Genomic DNA, 26556 nt, shown 5'->3' with positions numbered 1-26556 from the left:
GTTTCATCAGCTAGAACCAGTGCAACCTCTCTTCTGCTACTATGTTTTTGGGATGAAAAGCTGGCCAGCTCTTTGTGAGTTATGCTTGTGCTCTCTCTGGTAGAACTATGAATAAACCGACCCTGTCAGGATGGATCATCCTCTGCATCTCCAGAAACGGGCTAGGAAGGATTTGCCTGTGGGTCCTTAAGGCTCATTCCAGTGGAGACCTGGTGTCACCACTGCCCTATGGAGGTGGGGGGTCCCGCCTTTGGACATCTGCCAAGTGGCTGCCTGTGTACACGTTTGATGAACATTACTGCCTAGATCCCTGACTGGGCATGACGCTAGCTTTGGCTGAGCAGTTCTTGAGAGTTCTGGTATAGGTGGCTTTTTTCTCTCTCCTCCCTAATCCATAATGATGTGCTGCTATGGTAAAAGATGAGGAATAGGTGGGAAGGCTTCCATTGGAAGAACACATTTTGTTCTTTCAATGAATTGCATTCTTCCACAGATTCCTTATCTGAATAGATAGCCCTCCTGCGCCAGCAGTTCTCAGAAGAACTCAACAGGCAGCGGAGTGCAGTTCGACACCTCTCTGGCTCTCGTGTTCCACTGTTTTAGCACTCTACTACTCCGGACATGTTGATGACCATAGTTTTAATAAGCACTACACCCTCTACCTCATGATCTGTACCACTTTTCTTGTGCCACTGTATCTTGCCCCACACCATTGGGGTTTCAATCGCTGCTGAGACTTCAGCTCCAAGATGCCCATCAGTGACCCACACAGCATTTGTGTTTGGTCTGTAGGGGGTGGACCATGACGGACATCAAGCAGTGCAGCTTGTCAGTCAATGAAGTTGAAATTAGATCGGCCCCCATCAAAGTCACCAGGCGGCTTTCTTCCGAGGCGACACGCAAATAGAGACATCACACTCGCTGTGAGTCCCATGACTCCTCTTTCCACAAGATGCGTAGGCATAGGCGAGAGGACAGTGACTCGTATACGGAGAGGTGTCACATCCTTGCAAGGGGGGCATTGCGGAAGGAGTTCAAGCATTCCAAGCAGCAAATGCTTGATTTATTTGCTAATCTCACGACCGGTATGGCTTCAACGTCAGCACAAACTACCGCTCCTGAGGAAGCTGGTGAGAAATTCAGAGGTGGGGGCCATACTCCCTCAAGCTTGACCCACTCAAAGCCGAAGAAGGCGCAGAGCTCTGTGGCCTCCATGGGGGATGCTGGTGCGCTGATACTGACCAACGTGTCCTCTATCTGCTTCGACGGTCTGCAGCACTTCAGATACGTACCGGAGTCCAGTGCAGGGTTCTTCCAGTTACTGCATTCAATCTTTGGCTTGGAACCGCTTGCAGGGACAGAACTTGACCCTCCATGTATTATTTTCGAATGGACGAACTCCTAGAGTTGGCCCGTCACGACGCATGCGGGTTGGATATATCCCCAAACATCAAGATTTGGCAAGTAGCGCTGTAAAAGCATCCAAATATTAATTTCTGCAAAGTGGATCTCTGCATCGGTGCTCGATCGAAGCAGTTGGTGGCGTATGACCTCATGGATATTCTCGACCGGGCCCCCCAGTCCGATTCCACTCTCCTGTTCAACGCCACCATCGCAGATCCAGGCATGGCTTTGTGGCAGCATCTGTACTCTATCCCGGCAGCCGACGGGGGGTGGGGGGGCTCACCAAGAAGTATAAGCCCATACTGGGTGACCAACCTTTTATCTCGGCTCATCAGAGCCTCAAGGGCCTGGTAGTTCAGGCAGCACTGTCAACGTCGAACCGCCTGACGGAGAGTCCAAAAAGACGGGCACCCTAACAAAAATGATTGTTGCATTTGGGAAGGGGTGTGGTGGGGGTGGACATGGCACTAAAGTCTGTGAATGCAATGACTCAATTGCCCTATGTAATGTGGTTTCGGAGGCATCGACGCATTTCCTGGAAGGTTTAGATCAGGGCCGGCTTTTTGGATATTGTGAAAGATTGCAAGGAAGATGCTTGCCAAGCGCTTCTAGCCTGTCTGGATGCAGCATATTGGATCAGGAGAGCTTTGGGGATGTCAGTCCTTTGCAGGGCTTCTTCCCTCTGGCCGTCTGGATTTTTCGCCTGAGGGCCAGTCAAAACTGCTGGATATGAGCACCTTTTTGGGCACAAAGTCGATGAGTCTTTAAACATTTAAGGAATCTAAGCTCACAGCAAAATCATAAGAACTGGCAGCTCAGCCGCCTAACCAATCATCCTTTACCTTTCGGTCAAGACAAAGAGGTTTCTGCTGGTAGACTCAATTTTTGAGGAAGGCGCAGTTGTCTCAAGCAAAGTAGGTGCAAACGAGATTTCTTTGCGCCCTGACAGGGACAGGGTTGCAGCAAGAAGCCATGCAACTTTGGCTTTAGTCGTAGTTGCCACTTAAAAGCATCTTTGAGGTCTCCTCCATGCTATGCCAGTTGGGCGAAGAGTCAGATGACGGGAGATCACAGCTCAGTCCTAGGTGTACTCCCAACTGGTCGATCAGGGTTACTGCTTGCCCTTTTCACGCAGGCCCCCAGACAAAACTCCAAAACGCCCTCCTTTGGACCCAGAGTCGGAGCTCACGTGGGAGTTGAAGTCCCTGTTGGAAAAGGGAGCCGTGGAGGAGGTCCCAGGTCAAGGAAGACTGTCTGGGTGTTACTTGGGCACACGAATGTAACACAAGAAGGGAGGCTTTTGCCCCATTCTGTACCTCAATTGTTTGAACCAGTTCCTTAGGAAAGGCAAGTTCAGAATAATGTTTCAGGAAATTCTCCAGGCTCTTCAAAGCCTGGACTGGTTACGACAGACCTACAGGACACGTATTTCCATGTGCCGATCCATGAGAAGCACAGGCGCTTCCTGAGGTTTGTCATCGGGGGTCACGCATTACCAGTTCAAAGATCTTTTCTTTGGCTTGACCTCTCCATCCAGGGTATTCACCACACTGATGGCAGTAGTGGTGGCCCACGTCGGAAGGCACCAGAGTCTGTCCTTCCATATTTGGATTGACTCATCCAGAGTCGGTCCCTAGAGCAGTTATCAAGACACCTCAAAAACACTTGCTTACTGCTTATCAGCTTGTGCTTCTCCCTGAATTTTCAGAAGTCGCACACCTGCGCAGAAGCTTCGGGTTATCGGAGCAGACCTGGATACTTGGGTGGTGAAGCAATGGGCAAATGACCAACTCCAGAATGTCCGGGTACATGTCGTCCTCGCCAAATCTGGGGAGATTAAGATCAGGCGAGCCCAGAACTTCCTCAATCTCCGGAGCACCAACAGGATGATCATAGTCTGAGGAAACACAGGTGTTTCTGGCTGTGCACAGGCCCTCGAAGTGCATTCTTTATTTATTCATATTTTTAAAACACATCAGCACTGGGGCATCGTGGCACTGTTACAGATAGACATAAAGCTGGTTACAGTGCAGGGCAAATGGTTACAAGGCAACATTTTCATTACAGGATAATGTATACATATATTGGTATTACAAGCACATATCCTTACGGTGCGGTTGAGGGCAGGTGAAGGAGGGGAAATGGTTAATTGAATAGTGTAGTTTTGAGAGATTTGCGAAAGGAGTACAGAGGGGGTTCTGCTCAGTGAGTTGGGGAGAGCATTCCAGCGCTTAGGTGCAATGTGGGGGAATCCAATGCCGCCGGCTTTGGCTCTTGTAGTGGGAACTCGGAGTTGGTTAGCATGGTGGCTTCTTTTCGGACAGATGTAAGAATTCTTGGTTATGGTTTCAGATAGGTAGGGGGGGTGCTGTGGGATTGATGCATTTGTGTGAGAGTGAGGATTTTGAAATTGATTCTTTCCTTGACTGGGAGCCAGTGTGCAAGTCTTCTGGCCTGTGATACATGGTCAAATTTGGGGATGTGCAGTGCAGCGCGGAGAGCATTATTTTGCACTATTTGGAGCCTGTTTAGGTTTTTGGTTGATGTGCCAGCTAGAAGGGCGTTGCAGTAGTCCAATCTGGCTCCTATAGTAGCTCTGGCTATGGAGAGGCAGTTGGGTGCGGTAAGGTAGGGTTTTATGGCATAAATGGGTTTGGTGGTCAGTTCGGATGCAGAGGAGATGGCGCTGACTTGTCTAGGTAGACTCCTAAGGTCTTCACGGCTGAGGAGACGGGTATGTTGGTATTGTCGATGGTTATGTGTGAGTATTTGGTGCAGAGTTTGGTTAAAGTTTCGCTGGGGGCTAGAATGATGATCTCGGTTTTATCGCCATTTAAGCAAAGACCATTAATAGCCATCCAGGTTTGGATAGTGGTATACATCTTAAGGAGAGCGTCTGTCTTGGACATAATCTCCGGAGAGGGGGAGGAGAACTTGTGTGTCGGCATAGTTTGTGTAAGCTATGCCGAGAGTGTCCAGTAAGTCAAAGAGGGGTTTGGTGAATAGGTTGTAGAGGGTCGGTGCGGTGCATGACCCTTGTGGAACTCCACAACTGATGGTGGTGGGAGGAGCGTTGGCCTGCTCTGAGTACACTTTCATTGCCCTACCTTCTGAGAAGGAGGTGATCCATCTGGTTGCCTTGTGAGAGAAGTGTGCTGCGTTGAATAGATGAGGGGGAGGATGCTGTGGTCCACTAGGTCAAATGGTGCGGAGAGATCGAGCAGTAGAAGGAGAGCAGGTTTGACTGTGTCCATTATTTTGGTGATTTGATTCTTTAAATCTAGGAGCGCAGTTTCAGTCCCATGGCCTTTACAGAAGCCCGATTGTCTTCTGCCTAAGATGGTGTCGTTTTCCAGGTAGTGTTGGATTTGGTTATGGGCAGCTTTGTCTAGGATGAGAAGGAAGGGGACGGTGTTGATGGGCTGATAATTATTAGGGGAGGAAGGATCAAGGGAAGGTTTTTTCAGGAGCGGGCAAACCCAGGCTTCTTTTAGGCATTGTGGTACTGTTCCAGAAGAGAATGAAACATTGATAAATGCTGTGATGATAGGGGTGAGTGATTCTTCACACTTTGATGATGGTGGGTGGGCAGATATCCCCTCTGCAAGTGGAAGGTTTGATGTTTTTGAGAAGGTCTGAGACTTCTGTCTCTGTGACTTCTCTGAAGGCGAAAAGGGGTGTTTGCGAATGAATATTGAGTGGGAGGTGAGGGAGAACTGGTGGGGGTATTGAGAGCTTTACGTTGGTCGGCTATTTTGTCTTGGAGTGTGTTAACTTTGAGGAGGGCAGTCTGGATGCCTGTGCACCATGCTTCATCCTTGATGATTTCATCTGGGCTGGAGGCGGGTGTGGTAAGTTCTTTGATTATAGAGAATATTTCTCTTGATTTGGAGTTGGCTTTAGTGATTCTCTGGTTATAGGATTCAGATTTAGCTTGGAATATAGCTTTTTTGTAGGTCAATGAGATATCTTTGAATTCATTGAGTGAAGATTGGGTAGCCGTTGATTGCCACCTGGATAGGGCTTTTCGTTTCTTGGTGCGAAGGGCAGATAGTTCTTCAGTGAACCAGGAGTTGGAGTGCAAAGATTTTTTTTTTCTTCTAGAGGGGCAATAGTTTCAATGGCTTGGGTGAGAGCATTGGTATAGATGGTGGCGAGAGAGGTGGGGTAAAGGATAAGTTGAGGTTTGAGTTCAGGGATATCGAGGAGAGGAGCGAGGTTTGTGGCAGTTGGTTTTTTGGAGCTTCTTACTTTAGCGGGGGGGATGAGTTAGGGTTTTGTGGGTAGGAGTGGTGGGAATGGACAATGATATGAAGTAGTGGTCCGTCCATGAGAGGGCCGAGATGGTTACACATTCTAATGGCAAGTGTGTTTTTGAAGATGAGGGCAACTCCGCCACCTTTAGAGGTTTTGCGGTCCTGTCTAAGGATGGTATAACTTTGGGGGAGGGCAAGGTGGATAGATTGGTTAGATGCTTTATGGAGCCAGGTTTCGGATATGGCTAGTAGGTCTAGCTTGTGGGAGGTAATGAGATCATTGATTTCAATAGCATGGGTGTTGACAGGGAGAGCATTGATGAGTGTGCATCTTAAGTCTAGGTTGGCTGGTGATGGAGTACTGTGTGTGTTGGGGGTACGAGAGGTGGTAGGTGCGTGTTTGAGTGGGGAGGTTGGAGTGTGATGGGGTGAGGGTGGTGTGCATGGTCAGAGGTGGGTGTGTGCGAATGATGTGGTACCAGAGCCAAGTCTGTTGTTCCTAAGGTAAGTGGAGGGTGGTGTGCTGCGGTAGGAGAGGAGGGGCTTGGTGCGTGTTCTTAGTCTACAGAGCCTGAGGTGGGGAGGGGGATGTCCAGTTGGAATGGTGGAACGATGGCTGAATGCAGTGTGGAGTGCTGTGGATGATGCAGTGTGCAAGAGGTCAGGTACTGGTGTAAGGCATGGGTGAGCAGGCGGCATGCTGCAGATAGCCCAAAGGGAGAGAGTAATGAGGAAGATGGAGGGGGAGAGGAGTAGGCGCTGTGGAGCGGGTACCAGGGGAATGTGTTTGTATTGAACAGATGTTATAAAGTGCTAGTGCAGAGCTATTTGGGCAGATTCTGTAGCTTAGTATTCATGTAACGCTCACCTGATTCCCACGGAGGTGCAGGTCTGGCTTCGAGTGCTGATGCTTCTTCAATGGTGAAGCGCAGGACCCTGAAGATGGACAGGAAGGGCCCTCTACTCTGGCTTCTCCGGCTCGCAGGAATATTCCCCTGTGCGTGAAAAGGGAGTATTACCTACTGACTGAGTTATGTTCAAGCCTCACACTCTCTTCCAACCCTCCACGATACCCTTCCACGATTCCCCGTGAAGTCTCACCTTAGGGACAGGAAGGATGAGCTCTCCATCCTGCTTCTGATGCAGGGGCGCGTTGAAACCCAGTTACTTCACTGGATTGAGGATTGATGGGAGTTCAGGTAAGCTTGACTATTCAGGTAAGGCTCTGTAAAAGTTCTGTTGCAAGTTCAAAAGTCCAAGCTTAATAATAATGTTCTTTGTCTTTTGCAGCAAGCGCTAATGCTTATGTCTTTTTTCCCCTTAGGGGCCGGGGTTCGGAATGCCGGAGATATGGCACCGACCCGAAGTGAAACGTGCAGTTCCAGTTCCAGTACATGGCAGGTTAGTTCTGGATGAGTGCTCGGGAACTGACTTTGCATACGCTCATTCAATGTCTTTGTCTTTTTTCCCCATAGGGGCCGGGGTCCGGAAAATGCCTGGAAGCGGCAAGACCAGAAATGAAATGGGAAAGACCCAACAGGTAAGTCTTATTCCCTTCCTTCTCTCACCTCTTATTCTTGTCTTTTTCTCTAGGCTCTGGGAAGTGGCTGTGTATCCGGATGATCGCTGCTGAAGATGGAGGAACCCAGGAAAGGTGAGTGAAATGCAGCGCTGCAGCAATCGTAACAAAATGCTTTTAAAAATGTCTTCCCTTTCAGGATCGTCGGTGATGTCTCCGTGGTGCAGATTTAGCTGGTAAGGTCTCTTGTCTCCCTTTGCAGGTGACCCAGGATGCCGACAGGCGTGGCTGAAGTCCAGATGCAGGAGCTGACACGGTGAGCGTCCAGCTGCGAGGAGCAGAACGCGAAGCGTGAGTTGCTGATCGGGTGTGGTTTAAATAGCTTTGGAAGAAGTCCCAAGTGTGCATCCTTCCTCTGATCAGGTATGTATCCTTCCCCGACCACACCCGGGTGGAAAGTAGTCCCACAGGTAAAGTAGTTCCATTCAGGCCTCAAGAGGGCCTGGATGTAGCAGCATGGCCTGCATCAGGTAAGTGCACCTTAAAACACTTGAACACATGTCTAGCTTTATGAGCCTGGCGCCTAAGGCGCCAGGACAGGGGTCCAACATGAGCCTGGCGCCTAAGGCGCCAGGACTGTGTCCAAAGGGCCCCAGCTTGGGCCCGCTGGCACTTCCCTGGGGGAAATGATGCCTGCCTCTGGGGTTGCTGGGTCGGACCTGGCTCCTTGAAGGTAGGCATCATGACAATTCAGTGCATTTAAAGGCTGAGCTGTATAGTCTAGGAAGCTGGCAGTGGTAAGTACAATCAATAGCAGCTAGGGGCAGGCAATGGCACAGACAATCAATGGCTGCTAAGTGCAGGCAGTGGCACAGACAATCAAAGGCCGCTATAGAAAAGTGAGGTCAGGCTGGTGCTCACTCGGGCGTTCATGGGTAAAGCCGTGGGAATTGGCGTGTGACAAGTACACGGGTAGTGTGAATGGGTCTGGAGTATTAGTAGTCTTTTAGTGTGGAGCTGTGCAGGGCGTTGCAGGAGGAGTATCCCTTGGTGCGTGGTGTTAGGAAAGATTCCGTAATTGTAGGTAATTTTCCTTCCATGTGGCAACCCCTAAACTTTTTGCTGTTGTTTTTCACCTTGTTCTTGACTTTGCCAGAGAAGTGCAGCCTTCTGCCGCACTCCTATGGGCTTTCGCTCCTTTCTTATGGGGAAACTGACATGCCCTTAAGACAGTCAGTACCGGGGAACGCTGTTTCCCGTAGTTTCTTTTATCATGTTGCGGCTTTCGTGCAACATGACACAAGAGGGCACTGTAAGCTAAGTTACAGCTCTCTTGGGTCTCTAGCCTTCTACAGGCCCTAGATACTCGTTTAGGATTGTATCTGATCGGTGCAAGGGATTCAGGGACGGGAATGGTGGCAGCGATCGTTTCTTTGTATTTTGAGCTCCTTTTGGCGTTCTAAGCGCGTTTCTCGCGCTTTACCCAAAATGGTGGCCTGGCTCCCAAAATGGCCAGACCACGAGGCTCCTTTGTCCTGTCCGCTGACCGTCTTGCTCCCTTCACCTTCCCCAGGTCGAGCCGACCCGGGGCCTTCCTTATTTGGGCATGTACTTTCCCGCGAAACACGGATGCTTTCGCGGGCTTCTACATGTCTTTTGTGTGCCTCCAGGATGTGGGCTGGGATGTCTGGTCCCAATACACATGCTGGGTGCCAGAGAGTCTAGGGTGGTGTGAATGCCTGGGACCACCGTGGTCCGTGATTGGTCCACGAATGGTGTGAGTGTTGATGAGCGGATCTCCCATTGGGTCCCCTCCGTTTTGACGCGAAGGGAACCGTGGATAAGAGGGGGCTGGAAACACCACTACCATGTCGATCTCCTGAGTTCTCACGAACGAAGGAATACAGGAGCCAAGTATCCTGCAACCAAGAGGCTGGACCGAGGAATCGCTGGTGACCCGCTGAAGGACTCCTCTGCACTGCTGTCGCCTTGTGAACCCCTTTTCACCTTTGATCGAACCAGAAGGCCTGTACTGGTACTTCGACCCTTTGGAATAGCAGGAACAGCTATTCTCGGCATCTTCACCATCTCCTGCCAGTAAGCCTTCGGAAGCGTCTCTGGGCCATCCAGTTGACTGACCAGCTTACACGGGAGTCTTGCTCTGTAACCGCCGCCAGGTTGTGTAGTATTTCGAGTCCTTGTCACTCTCACACGCTTCGTACACTTGGCGTTCCCAGGTCGGAAGTGAGTAGTGTACATTTGGCTCAGATGCACACGGCCGCTCCGTTGCCCTGCTGTGGTGACAAAACTGTGCAGGTTTCTTCGATTGGGACGTCTTTTTACTCAACACGACGACGAGGCGTTCCCTGCTCTTCTGAACCTACCAGCTGCTGAAACTGACGCGGAGAAGCCTGGGTCTGCTTGCATCGGGGACCAGTGAGTAGTTTAGCTAGGATCTGGTCGCCCTCCTGCAGGAGCCCATTGCTTTTCCCCGCTGTGTAAAACAGCACCCTTTTGCCGTACTCGCGCTCTGCTTCTGCCCACTGTGGAGGCTGCGCTTGAGTCGCGGAACTTGTTCTTCATTTGTGCACTGAACTGAACTGCCTGATTTCCTTAGAAGAGACTCTCCTTTTGCCCGTTGGCACCAGCGTGTGCAGGTACTGTTGAGCACAAGGCTCCACTCTTCGCAGGGCTCGGACTTCCATCTAGTTAGGTGCCTCTGAAGACGAACTGAGTCTAAAGCATTGTATCGCACTGCCTGTTTTCCTTCCCTTGCAGGTGGACTACACATTTCGTGCATATAACGCTTGCGACTGTCATATTTGTATATATATTGTGTTGATATTGTATGTGTTGGTTTACTATCGTTATATTGTGATTTTCCAGCTACGGTCATTGTTTTAAAGGCCTTAAAATAAATGTGTATATATTTTTTATATAACACCTGTTTGGAGTAGTTTGTAAGTGATCTTGCTTTGTGTGCTCATTGCGGGCTTTCAGTCACCCTCACCCCTCTTGAGACCTAGTCTTGACCGCCGCGATCGCTACCTTGATTGGTCTGGCTCGTCCAGAGGTTACCCTGTTCCAAGTAATTAGGTTGGCCTTCTGAACTTCTGCGCCACCAAGACAGCGTTCAGAAATCCGTCTTAACACGTGGTACTCTGTGTGAAAGGTTGGCGTGGGTCATGTATACTAGGGGGTGGCTTAGCACAAGTGGACCGATTAATCTAAGTTACCAAGTAATACATAGTGAGTCAGAAAAGAACAGATACAAGTAAAAATAGTGTTAACATATGGTGTGCGAGTGGCACAAGAGGGTAATCGGAGGGAGCAAGTAGGTGGGGTAATTCAGGATAGCTAACCTCAGACAGTACGTTTTTTTGAGCAGAGCAGTTAACAAAATCAGGACATGCTTTTATTAGCCATGGCTAAATCTGGATAATGACCAGAACTGATAACAGTCTAGCAGTAATGTTTACACACTAGGGCGATGTGTGCTTGTACAGCTAACGGAGCTGGTGATGCAGCCAGAAAAAGACCAGCAGTATCAATGTGCCGGTGCAGGGAGAATTACTCACAATTTGCTGTATGAGGGGAGTAGTTGGAGTGGGGGTGTCCCTACGCCCCTATCGGCTCCTAACAGGCTCTGGACACACGCCTTTTTTCTCGCGCCTTCTTTTGCGGGCCGGCACTCGCCTGCCGGCCTGATGTGATTGGCTCAAATAATGCAGAGCATCCATTCCGGTCGCATCCAGGCACAGGGGCTCAAGTTGGTGAGGATCAATAGTCACAGGCGGCCATATTTGAGGGGCAGAAGCCTCGTGGGTAGAAATGGCAACTAGAGTTTAACTCCAATAAAAGTGCACCATTCTGTGCATTTCGGTGGATATGGGCATTTCTGATGGGACAGCTTGTGGATATGCAATATTAGAGCACATGAAATCACGGGATTCGCGCATCTGCTTTTCTGCTTGGGGTGATGGTGGCAATTAACCCCAGGCTTACCTTAACACCCAGCAGGGTGAAGGTGTTGAGGAGGCTGCTCCTGCAGCTCAGGTGGAGGCGTCCAGAACTGCAGATTCTACGAGTGCAGATGAAGTTTTGTGGCATTGCTTAGAGGGAAAAGTGCAGACCTGATGTCATGCCCCCTTTGGTGGTCTGGAGTTTCTCTGTCCCTGGCGCAACAGCGTCTGCAGGTGGACAGTCAAAGGGTACTTGTATTTCTCCATTTAAGAGAATGCCGGACCAAGGTTATTTCTTCAATTCCTGTGGTGGCCCTTTTGCTGACGGGCCTGGTAAATGTTTCCTCCAACTCCCAGTTGAGGATCTTAATTTTGTTCTTTCATTACTGATGAATGCCTCTTTAGAACCTTTGCACTTAGCGTCAATTAGGCTTATCACATTGAACACCCTGTTTTTAGTGTCACTTAAATCATTCAGAAGTGAGGGCTACGGGCACCATTTTTAAGGATCCATTCCTGCATGTTTTTAAGGCAAGGTACTTTAAAGGTTAAGCCTTTACCTACGATTGTTTCAGAATGCCATGCTTCCTAGAGTATTGAATTACCAGTGTTCTGGTTGCTTACTCAACCTTCAAGAGGCTCCAAGGATTGGCTTCAAAATGCACTATGAGTTTTTATGTGGCCAGAACATGCCCTTTTGTAGGGAAGTGGTATCCCGTTAGATCGTCCTTTATATAACGTAGCGCTATTGGGAGGCTGGAAAAGAGGTCCTGTCTGGTATCCAGGTCCATTCCACGAGACTACCTCTTCCTCCCCTCAAAGGAGACTACCAGTGAGAGATCGATCAGGCTGTCGCATGTCTTCCCTTCACACTTTTTCAAAACATTACAGCTTAGACTTAGCTCGGGGCATGGATGCCTGCTTTGGTTTTGTGATTTCAGAGCACTTTTAAAATTAAACTGTTAAAAAAAAATATATATATTTCTAACACAAAAGGTGAGAAGACCATTAATAAGCTTCTACATGTCTGCAATACAAATAAACATTTCAACCTCCTCTACCTGAAAAGAACCAAAATGGGGATGAGTCTTCTTTCAATACCTTATGCCCCTTTCATCCACCCCAAGACCTCGGTCCAGTACTGTTAGGGAGAATTCTCAGAAATGTGCTAATTCCCTCCTCCTCCTTAGAGACCCCCAGCAACTTTGCTGGATTTTGAGGACTTGATTTTTTTAACCTGGAGAGAGTGAGACCCTTTTCCCCACTCTCTCATGTATTTTATTGTGATTTTGAACACTGTTTCTTTTGGTTGTGGAGTCTGGCAAACTCCATAGGCATCATGTTTTACATTGTGTCACACAGCACCTTCAGTGCAGTGGCACATGAAAGTCTTCCAGATTTCCCCAAGGTTTAAATACCTTCTCTGGGATAAACTGTTTCCCAGAGCAGGAAAGTGAAATTGACTTTATTTACATTTGTAACTTTCTAGACCCAGCACACACCATCTTACAATAGGGTGCTGGAGGGGTTACCTAGTATCCCCTTTGTCTAGCATCTCATGTAAATATGTTGTTACCCTTTCCTCACTGAATGGCTGGTGGCAGTGATTTTGTTTTAACTACCGTGGTGTGCATTTGCTGCGGGCTGCTTTCGCAGCTGCAGTGAAGTACCCACAGGTGCAGTTTTTGCCAAAATGGCCCTGGTCTTCTTTTTTTCGGCATTCCTTTGTGGAAAGGTCCTTCTTGAGATTTACTCTGTGCGCCAAACCAGATTTGGTCCCATTGTTCGCTTTGCCTTTGGCGGGATTCACAAGTGAAACCTGTCTCTGGCTCCAGGGTGTCTGGGGTAGGCAGGAATTGAGGGAGGTGCCCAAAACCCCCTGTGCTTAGTCTCCTAGGAGACCCAAATGCACTCTGTAGTGATTGGCCGGCTGATCTGTCAGGCAGGGGAAGCCACCCTGCTGGGTGACTGACAGACGGCTGGAATGAATGGGAGACAACTAAATAAAAGGCAAGGCTTTTTGCTGGGAAGGCAGTTGACCACTGGATGAATAAACCTAAGAAGAACTTAGAGGACGCCAGCTGCAACTCCTGGACCGTTGGTTTTCTGCTGTGCTGAAACTCAAAATTCGTATCGACAGAGAAGCCCCTGCAAAGACGACTTCTCCCTTTTGAGTTGGTGGGACCAACCCACTCCAAAGTAAGCCACCTGGACTTCCTTCTCAGAGCTGGTTGAATTGCCACAGAGTTGCTGCTGGAAAACATATAGCCAGGTAGGGGAACACCAGATTGTGTGCGTTGCTTTTAAGCTGGCCTAGAGCTTCAGGAAGATCCTCCGGACTCCAGGAAGCAGGACTGACCAAGCCCACTCAACAGAGTGCTGGACCCCAGAAGCAAGGAAAGTCCATATGGACAACCAGGTACCGCAGTGTTGCTATTTGTGGTAGACGCGGGGAGCTGAAACACTGAACAGCCACTGATTTGAAGATTGCCGGTTGCGAGCGGTGACGGTCCCTTTGCAGTGCACGAGTCCCTCAGAAGTCCTCTCTCTTGTCCCCAAGAATGAGGCCCAGGAACAAAGCTGCATAGCTGCACAGGAACAGAAGTCATCTGCTGCACCTTTTCTTTAATTCAAAGGTACTGTACAAAGTCTGAGACAATGTATCTCTTGCTATAGAGTTGCTTGCATCTTCTACTACTCACAAGTCTAACGGCTTGTGGCCCTACATTTGATTCTTCTTTTCTTCAAAGACTTCTAAACATTGTGCAAAGACTTTTCTACTTACCTACCAGAAGTGCTTCATCCTATATAAGACTTTTGCCCATTGACTTTGGCCTAGCCTGTTATACTGAATGACTCTGCTGTGGGGATCCAAAAGTATTTGCCTGCTTAAGAATATTTGTGGTCTCTTGTTCTAATAAACTTTTCCTTTTACCAACTTATAACAGTATTCTAAATGCAAACAGTAGGATATTAATGTCCCCAGCACCCTAGCTATTGAAGTCACCCGAGGGTGTAGGTTGTGTCTGTGAGCCATCCCAAACGGGTCTTTACTGATTTAGAAACTGAGTGTAGTCTATTGAAGTGTGTTACTATTATATTGCCCCCTTCTGAAGATGGCTTATTCTAACGGACTGATAAATAAATAATTGTTTATTCAAGAAACCTTGAGTGTTTGAGTACTTTTTACTGTGAATCTCTGTATAACTCCACTACAGCTCACATTGACCCCTCTTGAGATGAGCCTGGCTGCTCCACACACTATCAAAACTGTGTAGAACAAGCTTATACCAAAGGTCTGATTTCTTATACCTGTAGTCAGAGTTGTTTGTAGTGTTCCCAGAGGGTATTGCATACAAACTTTGCCTAACAAGTACACCTTCATCTTTTCATTGGACCACCACAATATGCCAATGTGTTGCTCATTCTCTACATTTATGTTAACAATATGGACTGACGGAAACATCTTGGACGACTGGCTCATGCTCATGCTCATGCTGCCACCTATGCAACAGTTCCCTCCCCCTCCCCCTAACCCTCCCCATGTAATTTATATTGGCAGGCAAAGTCGCTCCTCTACACATTTTCCGCCACAATGACTCCACTTCCCACCTCCCATCTTTCCCATTTAGCTCTGAGCCCGCTCTGAGCCCGTCCTATTGTTCCTATTGTTCCACCTTGCCAATACCAATGCGGCATATAACCTAGATATCAATTCTTTAGTGTCAACTTGTCTATCCAGTATTTTCTCAGTCGGTGCGAGTTCCCTCTATTTCCAACTTCCATTCTTCTGCTGTCACCACCCCTTCAACTATTGTCATGACCCCTGCCCCTGGCCCTAATAGGCAAGGCATTGGGGCTAAGCTACGACCCTCCATCACAGCCTTAAAGGCCTTGTCATCTCATCCAAGACTCTCCTGGAGTCAGTCCTGGCTCCTTTGGCAGCAGGCTCATATATAAAGTGAGGAAGACTTGAGAACTGGACTTGGCAATGGACTTTTGTACAGTATGGGTGCCCCTGCATAGCTCAGTTCAATTAACTGTGCTATGCGGTCTAGTGTTTTAGGTGTGGTCAGGCCTAAAGATACCGGGGATAGCTGGGGGCTATATAAGCCACGCCCGAGCAGAGAAACACTCTTTGCGTTACTCTGCGCTCTGCAGCGTGACGCTCACCATGTTCTGCTAGGATCTTTGCCAGCCTCCGGAGCCGCGTACCTAAAAGAACAAGAACACCATCAGTATAACACCTACCTGTGAGTGAATCCTGTTCGCCATCCATCGCTCTTTGGGTCCAGAGAACACAGCATCTCGGCGATGACTCCTCGATCTTCGAAAAAAAAAGCCGCAACCTGAGAAGAAGAGAACAAAACAGCATTAGTAAGCATTTACATTCCAATTCTGAAAATGGCTACAACAATCGCACACTTACCTAGTTTCGAGTCGCTCTTGGTTAACATCCACTCCTGGCCATAACGATCTGCAAAAGAGAGGAAACGCAGATTAGCACACAAGTCAACAAGGCACTGCGTGCTACTCATTACTCACTGCTCACTATTTCATCTGCCAGCAACCATTCCTGGACATTGCAGTGGCCTGCAAGAAAGAGAAAGACAGGTCAGCATAAGAAAAGGCGGATAGCGCCGCGCATTGTGCTTTCACTTACCATCACGTGCTTAGCCCCAAGCAACACAACATCACTAAATAGCTCTTCCTGCACCTAGAGGGAGAAGCAGAGACATTAACTGGGGCAATTGGAAAGAACAGGAAAAACTACAAAAACCAGAAAACTTACCTTGACTGACTGGAGTCACAGCTTTTCTGGACTCTTGGGCCCCACACGAGTGAAGCAACTAGGTCACGGCGCGCCCGCTCCAACAACTCACCCGTGCACCGAGAAGCAGGAAGGAGAGTTCATCATACAAGAAAGCAAGGTGAGGGGAGAGCTAAGGGGAACGCTGGATCCACAAGGGAGGTGGGATCCAAGCAACAAGAGACTCAGGCCTGCGTCTCGGCTGAGCAGAGTCCAAGGGAGGGGTTTGAGATCACTAGTGGTCCAGTCGGGCTGTGGCATCCCCGTGGATGTCAGGTTAGTGTTACAACTATAAATATGAAAACACGGAAAGCTTCAACTCCTGGCGAGAAATAGACCTCCCCTTTATCCACAATTGACCCTCCCTCGAACAATTCCCGATATCTAGATGGATCGAGAATATCATCCCAAACCAGTGGAGCCAATAATGACTCATTGGTGAGGGCTATGTGGGGATCCCTTCCATTCCAGGTCGCTTACTGCAGATATCCTGCAGATGTCCTAGATCAACCCCAAGGTACGATGCTGCCTGATCCTTTTTGGAACCTTCCTTTTGGGAATCCACAACCACTCTCCCACTGTTGCGGAAAATAGTTTTCCAGATACCCCCATTGCTTATCCCGATCCACCCGTAGGTGCGGCACCAATAGCCTAAACTGTGGTTCCCTGTATTACAAGCTCAAATCTGGTAGCCCTACCCCTCACCCTAGACCCCCCCCCCCGACCCCAATCCTTGGGGCACCCCAATGTATCGTAAGCAATCCACAGCGTCCGTCCCTGCAAGAGAAAGCAGATCATATGCCTATTCCCTTTCGCTTTCACAACAGGACTCTGGCACCTTAACAGGCAGCCTCTGAATAAGGGCAGGGACCATAGGCAAAACGTTTGTCTTCTGTACATTAAGCTGACCCATCCAAGAAATGAGTGCTTACTCACAGAAGCCATTTCCCCATAGAGTTTTGCAAATAGCAGAAAGTTTACACTACACAAATCTTCCAGGGCCCTGGACATGACCACCCCCAAATATCTAATGTTATCCAATTGCATCTCTATTGTCAAAGGTTGGAGGGCAACTGCATCCCTCGGTTTCCCCATCAAACGTAAGAAGTCTATTTCTGTTGGTTAATTTTAAACCCCGAAAGGGGCCCATATTCCTCTATAACCTCAAAGTACTGGAACTGGGGATTGGCGGTTACGTAAATGTAGGAAGATATCCGCATACATCCCTAATTTGAATTCCTGCTCCCCTACTCTTCTTCCCTCTATCTGTGGGCAGTTTCTTATTTTCTCCGCCAGTGGCATCCATGATAACGCAAACAATAATGAGGAAAGGGGACAGCCCTACCTCATCCCCCTTTGTAAGCAGAACTCCGTCGAGACTTAGCCATTTACTGCCACCCATGCCCTTGGTTCCATATGAACCACACTGATCCCGTTGAGAACCCTGTCCACAAAACCAAATTGGTTAAGGACTTCATATAAAGAAAAATCCCACCCACCATATCAAATGCCTTCTCTGCATCAAGGGTGAGAAGCGATGCATTATTCCCCCTCCTCCCTCCCTTCCCACTAGTAAAGCCCAATAGGGTTCAAAGTTGTCCTCAGTGCATCTATTCCTGCCTCCCTGGGATGAACCCCACCTGGCCTGAGGGAACCAATGAAGACATAAAATGTTCAAGCACTCAGGTAAAGATCTTTTCATCAACATTAAGGAGCGAGATCGGCCTGTAGGACATACAGGACTGAGGGTCCTTCCCCTCTTTAGGTATGACCAATATTAAGGCCCGGCAAAATGTTCGGGGAGCCCGTCTGGTGTCAATAATTGAATTATACAGTTGTACCATATGAGGAACCACCAAGCAGCAGCTTTTTTTATAGAAGGCAACAGTCAATTCATCGTCCCAGGCTCATTTCCTGGGGGCATTCTCGCAAAAGCTGATAAGACTTTCTCCGAAGTGAAAGGGGCATCCACCCTGGAGGCCTCCTCCCTGTTTAACTTTGGGAGTGAAACACCACTAAGATATTTCTCCAACTCCTCTACCTCCACAACCTTCTCTCTTGTGTATTGTAAAAAGTGGTAAAACCTTTAGCCCTCTGCTCTGGGGACGAGTTGAACTTTACAGTTCTATCCGATATCCCCTCATCCCATCTCTCCGCCTTCTGCCCCTAAAGCCTAGCAGCTAGCAATGCGTCTGCCTTGTCCCACTTCTTGTGATAGTTGTCTTCAAGTACTGTAGTTTCCTAACACAATTCCCCACCTCCAACGCTCTTGGCTCTTGTCGTTTCTCCTTCACTTCCAACATGAGGTCCTAATTTCGTTCTCCACAGATCCTGCAACCTCGATTACAACCCCCTCCACCTCGCTTTTGCCGCCTCACACACCATACAGATATCTACCTACCCTGTATCATTAATTTGAAAGTGTTGCTTCGTAACTCTTCCGTAAACACCACATCTTTGCAGAGGTTATTGTTACATCTCCACAGCAAGTCCTGCATATTCCGCTCTTGTAAGATCCAGTCCATATTGACCATATCATGGTCTGACCAACCGATGGGAACCACCTCAAAAGTAGCAACCCTACCCACCTTTTCTCTGCTCGAGCACAAATAATTCTGGTGTGTTCCATGAGGGGGGGAAAAAGGTGTTACCAATTTCATCCGGATGCACCCCTCCACACATCCCCTGTGAATCTAGAAAAATCTTAACATTCAAGAACCTGCATCAAACCCTTAGTCCTCACCTCCCTTAAGTCAAGTATATCCGAGTCAGCCCACTTCTCAAAATCACCTCCAAGTAATAACGTACCTTGGTTCTCCTGAAGGATCTGATCCAAGGCGCCCCCAAAAAATGCCATCTCCTTGATTTGGACATTACTGTTGGCACTGACATCCCCCCTATAATGCCAGTCACCATCAAAGCCCATCCATCCACCCTCCTCCACCTGGTGGGATCTTCCAGTCAGCCTTTTGTGAAACAGGATGCCCACTCCACATTTCTTCAAATGCCCAATAGACCGGACAGTCCTGCCCACTAAATGTACGGCATTCGTCCCCTGCCTTAAACATGGTTTCCTACAACATGCAAATGTCCAGTCCTGATCTCCAAAGTTCCCTGGCAACAGGAATCCGCTTAGTAGGTGAGTTCAAACCCTTGACATTTAATGTGCTCATGGTTAGATGACCTGCCCCCTTTCCTATTCTCTAGTTCAACCATAAGTGGTGACCGACTCCCTCCTAACTTAACAACCATCCGCTAATGGGTCACCAAGAGTAATTCACTCCTGCCCTACCCTCAACAACTCTCCTCCGATCCCTGCATATTGCATAAGCACTGCATCCCCCAAACAGCAAAGGTCTTTGTGCAAGTCTCTAAGCTGCTGTCACTTAACTGGAGAAGGGTGTATTCAATCTCAGATATTTTCTACCACCAGGTATTCTTTCGTGGCAGTAGATCCCTTGGCTGGCCTTGATCCGTCTTGCTATACCCACTCACTGGATGATTCTCCCTGTCTGGTGCTTCCTCCGTGAGATGTTGCAAAACCAGCTTCGCCTCAAACCCATTTGTGATTCTATAGTCCATGTCCTTGACCTCTAATATTATTGCAAATGGGTAGCCCAATCGATATCTAATCCTCTTTTCACTTAGCCACAGCATCAGTGGCTGACAATCTCTACGACGGCCAGCGTGAAGTTAGATAGGCCCTGACAAATGTTCACTGTCTCTCTCATAATTAATAGTCCACTGGCATTATGCTTTTTCCGACACGTCTGCCTTCTTCCCATATCGATGAAATCGAACCACCACTGATCCAGGCCCTTTCCCTGCACCAACACTGCCTCTGTGCTCTGTCAATCTCTTCCTCTTTACCGCCTTCTTCAACAAACAGCGAGTTCACAACAGGCATCTTGACCTTTTTCATGACCTCTTCAGCCATCTCACCTTTTTGCTGTTTTAGGCCGTATACCCTTAAGTTGTTCCTCCTCTCCGTGTACTCCAGATCATCAATTTTCAACCTGACTTCCTCATCTTTAGTCTCCAGGTCTAATAATCTGGCATCATACTTCAGCTCCAACAGGTCTGCATTCAATTGGTTGTTTTCAATGCCCTCCATCTTATTCTCCATTGCGTCCACTCCACCCCCCCCCAATTCAATATAGAGGCTTCAATATATCCTCTCAGCACCTTAATCTCTTGCAGTATGTCATGAATAAGTTCCTTGATGGCCGGGGTTTGTAACACCACCCTGCTCCCTCCTGTGGCTGCCCAGCCTTCTCCCCACTGGCAATACTCTGGTCTCCAATATTGCTGCACAACCTGGATACCAGGTATGGACTTTGCCTCCAGCTTACTGTGCCCCCCCTTGCTCCTCCAGCCCCCCCTCTCCCAGCAAAAACGGTCCACCATAATGGTCGCCTCACCAGCCGGGTTCTTCCACTTCCCTGGGCATCTGATTAGCCCTTAGTACCAGCCTCCACACGCTACATGTGAAAGGGGGAGTGCCCCAGAGAGTCACTGTTCTGGCAACCAGTAGAGGCCGCCTTTTGATCAACGCTGGCCTATCTCCACCACACTCTTGGCCCAAAGGTTGCATTCACACTAACACAAGGATCTCCGCAAGTCCCCTCCAGCCCAGATTTCTCATCCGCTGCGTGCAGCACCCTGCTGTACATGTCAGCCCCAGGGGAGCTGCCAGCTCTGCTCAGCTTGTTACACCTCAACAGCTACCATCGGCTTACTCCAGTGTTCGCCTACTGGCACACCAACGGAGAGTCGCATGTTATTTCTTCCTTATTCCAGCACCTGAGCGGTACAGGCTCTGCCCGCCCAGGTACTCATGGGCCCAAGGAGGCAAGATGGGCACCTCTCCTTTGGCTGGGGTAGCGCTCCTACAGCCGCATGACACTGTTCCTCCTGGCTCACTGGCGGAATGCTGATTTCCGACTGCCGTACACAGGGCACAACACCAGCCCAAGCACTTGTGGTCCCAAGAGGGGCCAGCTGGCCACTTCTCTTCTTTGGCCGGCCCGCCGCTTTCACAGCTGCGAGGTGCGGCTACTCCCCTGTCCCCAATGGGGCACTAACTTGCCCGCTGCCCACCTTGCCGGGCCTGTCGCTAATCGCCACGACAGTCAATGCCCCAACGTACTGCAATTTTCTTTTTTCTTTCTGACTGATTAGTTCTTCCTCCCACAGATTCTCCTTGCCCTCCCAAACTGTCCTCCTTTACAGCTGGCTCATACATCACCTCTTTCTCTGGTCCCTCAGTTGCCACATGCTCGCTTCTTGGTCAGAACGGAGTTCATGGGGTGTGGCAACCACACATATACTGGCCCCAACGTCCTGTACAGTGTGGGGTGCTGAACACTACACCCCTTGGTGGCAAACTTTTCTGAAGACATCTGGTGCTGTAGATAGAATATCAAAGTTGAGGAATCTGCGATAGGAGGGCCCAATTCATTGAAAAAGAAAATTGGAGGGGTAAGTAATTTATTCTTCTCAGGCAAGGGCAAGTAAAAGGTATGAAAGCTGGATTGATACCTGTGTAAAGCACTATTGAGCATGGACCCAACTTCGAGCAGCAACAAATACCATAATAATAAAAAGTTGACTACAGATCAGCTATTTCTGTGGGTTGTGAGGTAGTAGACGACACCCCTGTTGCTGATGCATGTTCTCGTCGGGAGTGTTCTGTTCCACATTTCACAGTGAACGAAGCGTAACTCCAGATCAGTTTAGTACCCGGCTTTTCCGGACCATCCAGTGCATTCCTTAAAAGTGCATGAGGATGTGATGGAAGCTCTAAGGCTCTTAGTGGTCTTCAGGCCCTTTTAGTAAGTATTCTCTTCTGTTTGCTTGATGGTTATGCTGGGTGTTGAATCAAGCAGGTATTCATAGGTCCTGTTTCAGATTTATCGCATAGGGCAGGTGTGGCCTTGGACGCCTCTCTGGCTTTTACCGAGTGGCTTTTTGGGTACTTTGGCAATGTGTCTAAGACAAACTGGTGGTAGCTGTGATTTTTGCAGTTGTGATATTTTTCTTGTGCACTTTAACATTTATTGTAAATGGCTGCTAAAGGTGGCTAGCATCCTAAAATGGCCTTTCCACCACATTTTTCACTTGTTTGTCCATCTTGTTCTTTGGCCGCCTTCTTCGGTCAGAAAATGCCATATATGGTAACCTCTTTCGATGTGAAAGCTGCTGCTTCTGCGGGCATGTAGCCTTGGTGTGTTTGTGAGCCAGAGGATGTGGCTGGGCCCTTTTGGTCTCAGTCCACATCCTCTTGCCACCTGAAAGTCTGTTGCTGGGCGGATGTGATGACCAGTGGTTGTCCAGGATTGGACAACCTTGGGCTTTTTGAATGTTGCAGATCCTTACTATTGGCGGACTTGGGCTTGCTCCAGCTTGAATCTTGAATCTTGAATAAAAGGAGGGCTCATGAAGCTATTCCACATAACATCGTTGGAACCAAGACTGCTATGAAGAAGAGCAGCCCACTGACGACCCCTGCAGCTGACCAGCATTGTCTCCAGTGATTGGCCAGGTGAAGCCCTGCTTTTCTGTCCGATCTCAGTTGACCCTTTATTTGGTGCTTCGATCCTTTCAAAGTTGGGAACAACCAGTCCCAACCTATGCTTAAGGATCCATGCTCTGGAGTGTCCCTGGATCCCCCAGTGTCCTGACAAGCTCCCTTTTCGGCTATCTCGCTGCAGCTGTCGTTCCAAGCAGAATCTTGGAACTTGCAAGAACTTCAGCTTATGCCAGAAGTCTCCTGTACTGTTTCAGCCATCTCATTGTGGTGGGGCTGCTTTTGTGTTCAGCACTGGATGATGACCTGTCACTGCCTGACCATGGTGACCTCCGCTGGAACAATCTTTCTGCGCACTCTTGAGCAGTCCTGAAAGATCTGCACTGCCGAAGCCTTCGCCTTTTCATCATTGGGGATCTTCTTGCAGATGACGGGAACGTTCTGGTGAGCAACTCGGCCAGCCCCTGATGAGAAAAGTGACCTTTGCACTGCCCCCAACCAAACCGTACAAAGATTGTGTCTGCAACAAATTCCAGAAGACCTGCAGGGCTACCTGGAAGAATGGAACTCAGGCAGTTAAATTAACATGACAGTATCTGTCCACCAGGGTGTAGAGCCCTTGACCCAAACTTCCTCTGGCCTGGCCATCCAACCTGGGCTAACCATCCTTACCCAGAGCTTGAACTGGAATAAGGATGGTGGGGTACTTACTTTACTTGAACTTTTAAAGCACTGCCACAGGCCACTGCATCAGTTCTGAAATACCTTCACTGAAGAAACCATTGTTGGAAATTGACTTGGAAACAAGACGCCATATATGTAGGAGCTGGACTTCATATGTTAGGGGGAATATGGATTTTTGCTTATTCTAACTACTCTACCTATTTTCCCTGCATCAGATTACTCACCTGTTGAACACTGGCACATAATTAATTTGCAATTCTATTTATAATAAACCTGTGTTTTGATTTACGTCACCTGTGATTTTGATATGCTTAGTGTTATGCTAAAGGCTACTAACTTGAATTATTGGTGGTGGTCCTTGTGGACTTATTGTAGCCATAGTCCACGCTTACTTTTCATCAGACTAAGTCTTGACTGCTCCTTCACCTGCCTTGATTGGGTTTTGGGTGACCTCTGCGTCTTCCCGGTTTACGATAAATAGGATGGTTTCTAAAATCCTCCTCCCTGAGGCTGATTTTAGAAATTCATCTTAACATGTAACCCGAAGAAAACCGTTGTTGCATCTTTTCTGCACTAACACAGTATCTGAACTTGGAAGCTACTTGGCGGGTGCTCAACATGTAATTTGCAAGTTAGGAAAGATCCAGAAATAACACAAGTGTCTGTTAAATAAAAGCTGCTATTTTCAGCTGTCCTCATAAGGAGAGGAAATTGAAAGTAAGCTTGTAATTAAATATTTGTTGCAAGTTGGTTCAATATGGTACAGATTTGTTTAATGTAAAATATTTGCATTTCATTTTTAAACTAGCTTCCTTATAGTTGAAGTATATTAAAGTATTCTGAATAAAACTACGAGGCGAAGAACTTGCATTTGAAATGTGTACATTATATTGTATTTTAATAATGGCGAAAGCCACTTACATATGATTTACTGTTGATCTCAAATTTTTCCTGGGTAATGATGTTCCTGATACTTTTTTTTTCTGCTGTAGTCTTCATGTCAGTGCCACATGCAACTGACACTAGTATTCTCTCAAATCTCCATGTGGAGAATATCTAACTCGCCTACCGGATTCCAAAGTCCAAAACATCCCCAAATGTTCTAAGACGGGATTTGGAATTGTAAAACAATCCCTCTTAAAATATTTAGGGGCAAAGACTGAAATATTTGTGTTTTTGTTTACTTTTCTTATTTAAGATTTACAACTTGACTGCAATTTACCCCAGGGGACTGAGTCCCCGTAGACACTAATGGGAGAATAATTTCACATCTCCTTGTTTCTTTAGACTAGTTCTCGTCCAGGAGTTGTAGGTTGTATCTGATTAAGATCAAGAAGTATAATTGCAAATCTCTGCAAAGCTGCCAGGTTACCTTGGCCACACCCACCCTTGTGGCATTAGGGACATGTTTCCAAAGTCCTTTTGCTTGTGACTAGAGACTTATGATGAAGATTCTGTGGAGGAAAGTCTCAATCGAGACGATGGTAATCCATGTAGTTTATTCTTTGTGGTCATATATTTTCTGCGGATTGAAAGTCTTACCATTATTACACAATTTAAAATGAATGCATGTTCACTGAAGAAATACAATTAACAATTTCGGTATGTGAGCACACAATGACTGTAAAAGTCCATCAAGGGTGGATCTGACTGAAGAGGAACTAAAGTCATAATAGTTATTTTGCAGGTGTGTTTTTTTTTGGGGGTGGGGGGTGTTGCAAAGGAAAATCGCTTTTGAAATATTTGATGCACCCTATGGCTCAACATGTTACACTGACTGGCATTTCTGTTTGAGTAGACAGACGGGTATTCCAAGCATTAGTACACATTATGATTCACAAAGTGTGGTGTCTTATGTTCACCTCTGAGGCGTATACCTTATTACACAAATCTATCCTAAAATATTGCGACTCGAGAGATTTAGTTGTTGGGAGACTGCACAGGAACTGGAAAGATAAAATACAAAAGAAAAGTCCTGAAGTAACTCGTGACTCTGAATAATCCACATATATCAACATTCAGCTAGTTCTGCACTGAAATGTGTAATTGTGTTTAACATTGCTCTTTATTGGTGCAAAAAGCAGTAAAGACTGATCCTGCCTCGGATCTTCCATCAGTCATGTAGCTCAGTGTTACTATTTCCTGTTTGAATTATTCTTCTTAAAAATAAGTCAACCTCTCCTGTTAGATTTAACAGCAACCTATTCTTACAGTGTTTTTGTATTTTCTCTTCCCTCTGTCCAGGGTGTGATTGACTACATTTTCTATTCTAAGACTCATATGAAAGTACTCGGTGTCCTTGGACCTTTGGATCCTCATTGGATGGAAGAGAACAGCATAACTGGGTGCCCACATCCTCACATCCCCTCTGACCACTTCTCACTGTTGACACAGCTTGAACTTTACCCTCCGCTCTTGCCTCTTGTAAATGGTGTCCACTTGCCGAGCCGGAGGTAGTGACGCCAAGCCCCTTGTGGGCTACCTCCTTTTTGTTATGGACCTGTACAGTTGTAAAATCAAATTTACGTAGGAGTGAAGTATGGCCATCCTCTAAGCTGCTGCTTCAATGCTCCTTCTATTGTGTGTTTGCTGTGAAATTTTGCACATTTTGGTGCATTGTGGTCTAATTTGGCACTAGGGCTGGAACCAAAGTATTATTCACATTGCTGGTTTTAAATTACTCTATCTTTTAAATGTCGTTCTTAGGGGATGGGTGGCTTCCTTGTGTGGAGGAGGGAGCTGAGGAGGATGTTAGGGTTAAGAGATACAGATTTGTATAATGTAAAAGATTAAAAAACGGGGCATTCTGTAGCTTGCCCTTTTTCCTATCCAAGCTTTCTCAGGTTGGGCCGTTCAAATTGCTTTTAAATTAAACGTTGCACTATTGAAAGCAGTGATTTGAAAGCTGTTAAATAGAAACGTTGTTTTAATCCTATAGTCCCCTAGTTAAAATGTTACCTTCTTATTTTGTGTTCCAACTAAACACTTGTTATACCCACACTGGATTTTCACTAGTAAGATTTGTCAACTTTCGATGCCACTACTGCCATCTCCCCTGAAAAAACAATGGCAATATTTCAAAACCAAAGAGAATTGTACACTAAATTGTAGGCTTTGAGGGGGGAATGGTTTCAACCACACAAAATTGGGCAAGTTCGAAAAAGGATGTTGGTAGTCATTCCTGGTACATCTTTAATAACATGTTCTTGTTTAAGGCGGACATTAATTTAACTGCCGTTTTTCATTATTGCAGTTTAAAAACATTTGCTGGATTGATACCTAATGGCACGAAAAGACATTCCAACTAAGCTGAAAGGGCTTGGAGGATAACTGGAATATTTAATTATTTTGCCCATGGAACATTTTGATAGTCTCATGCCTCATCAAAGTCA

The 26556-nt window shown here is 47.4% G+C and overlaps 1 protein-coding gene across 1 annotated transcript in view; it reads left to right on the top strand.

Annotated features, from left to right (window-relative positions):
* CNOT6L (CCR4-NOT transcription complex subunit 6 like) overlaps positions 1-26057 on the top strand; it is a 601922-nt gene extending 575865 nt beyond the window's left edge. The window contains exon 12 of the mRNA XM_069626338.1: positions 25409-26057. Within this exon, the coding sequence (XP_069482439.1) occupies positions 25409-25621 (213 nt within the window). The 3' untranslated portion in view covers positions 25622-26057. The remainder of the gene's footprint in view (positions 1-25408) is intronic.
* The last annotated feature ends 499 nt before the right edge of the window (positions 26058-26556 follow it).

Source organism: Ambystoma mexicanum, chromosome 6p, assembly GCF_040938575.1.
Source record: "Ambystoma mexicanum isolate Mex_15411 chromosome 6p, UKY_AmexF1_1, whole genome shotgun sequence".
Taxonomy (NCBI): domain Eukaryota; kingdom Metazoa; phylum Chordata; class Amphibia; order Caudata; family Ambystomatidae; genus Ambystoma; species Ambystoma mexicanum.
Note: the sequence above shows the minus strand (reverse complement) of the source record. Positions and strands in the feature narration are given on the sequence as shown.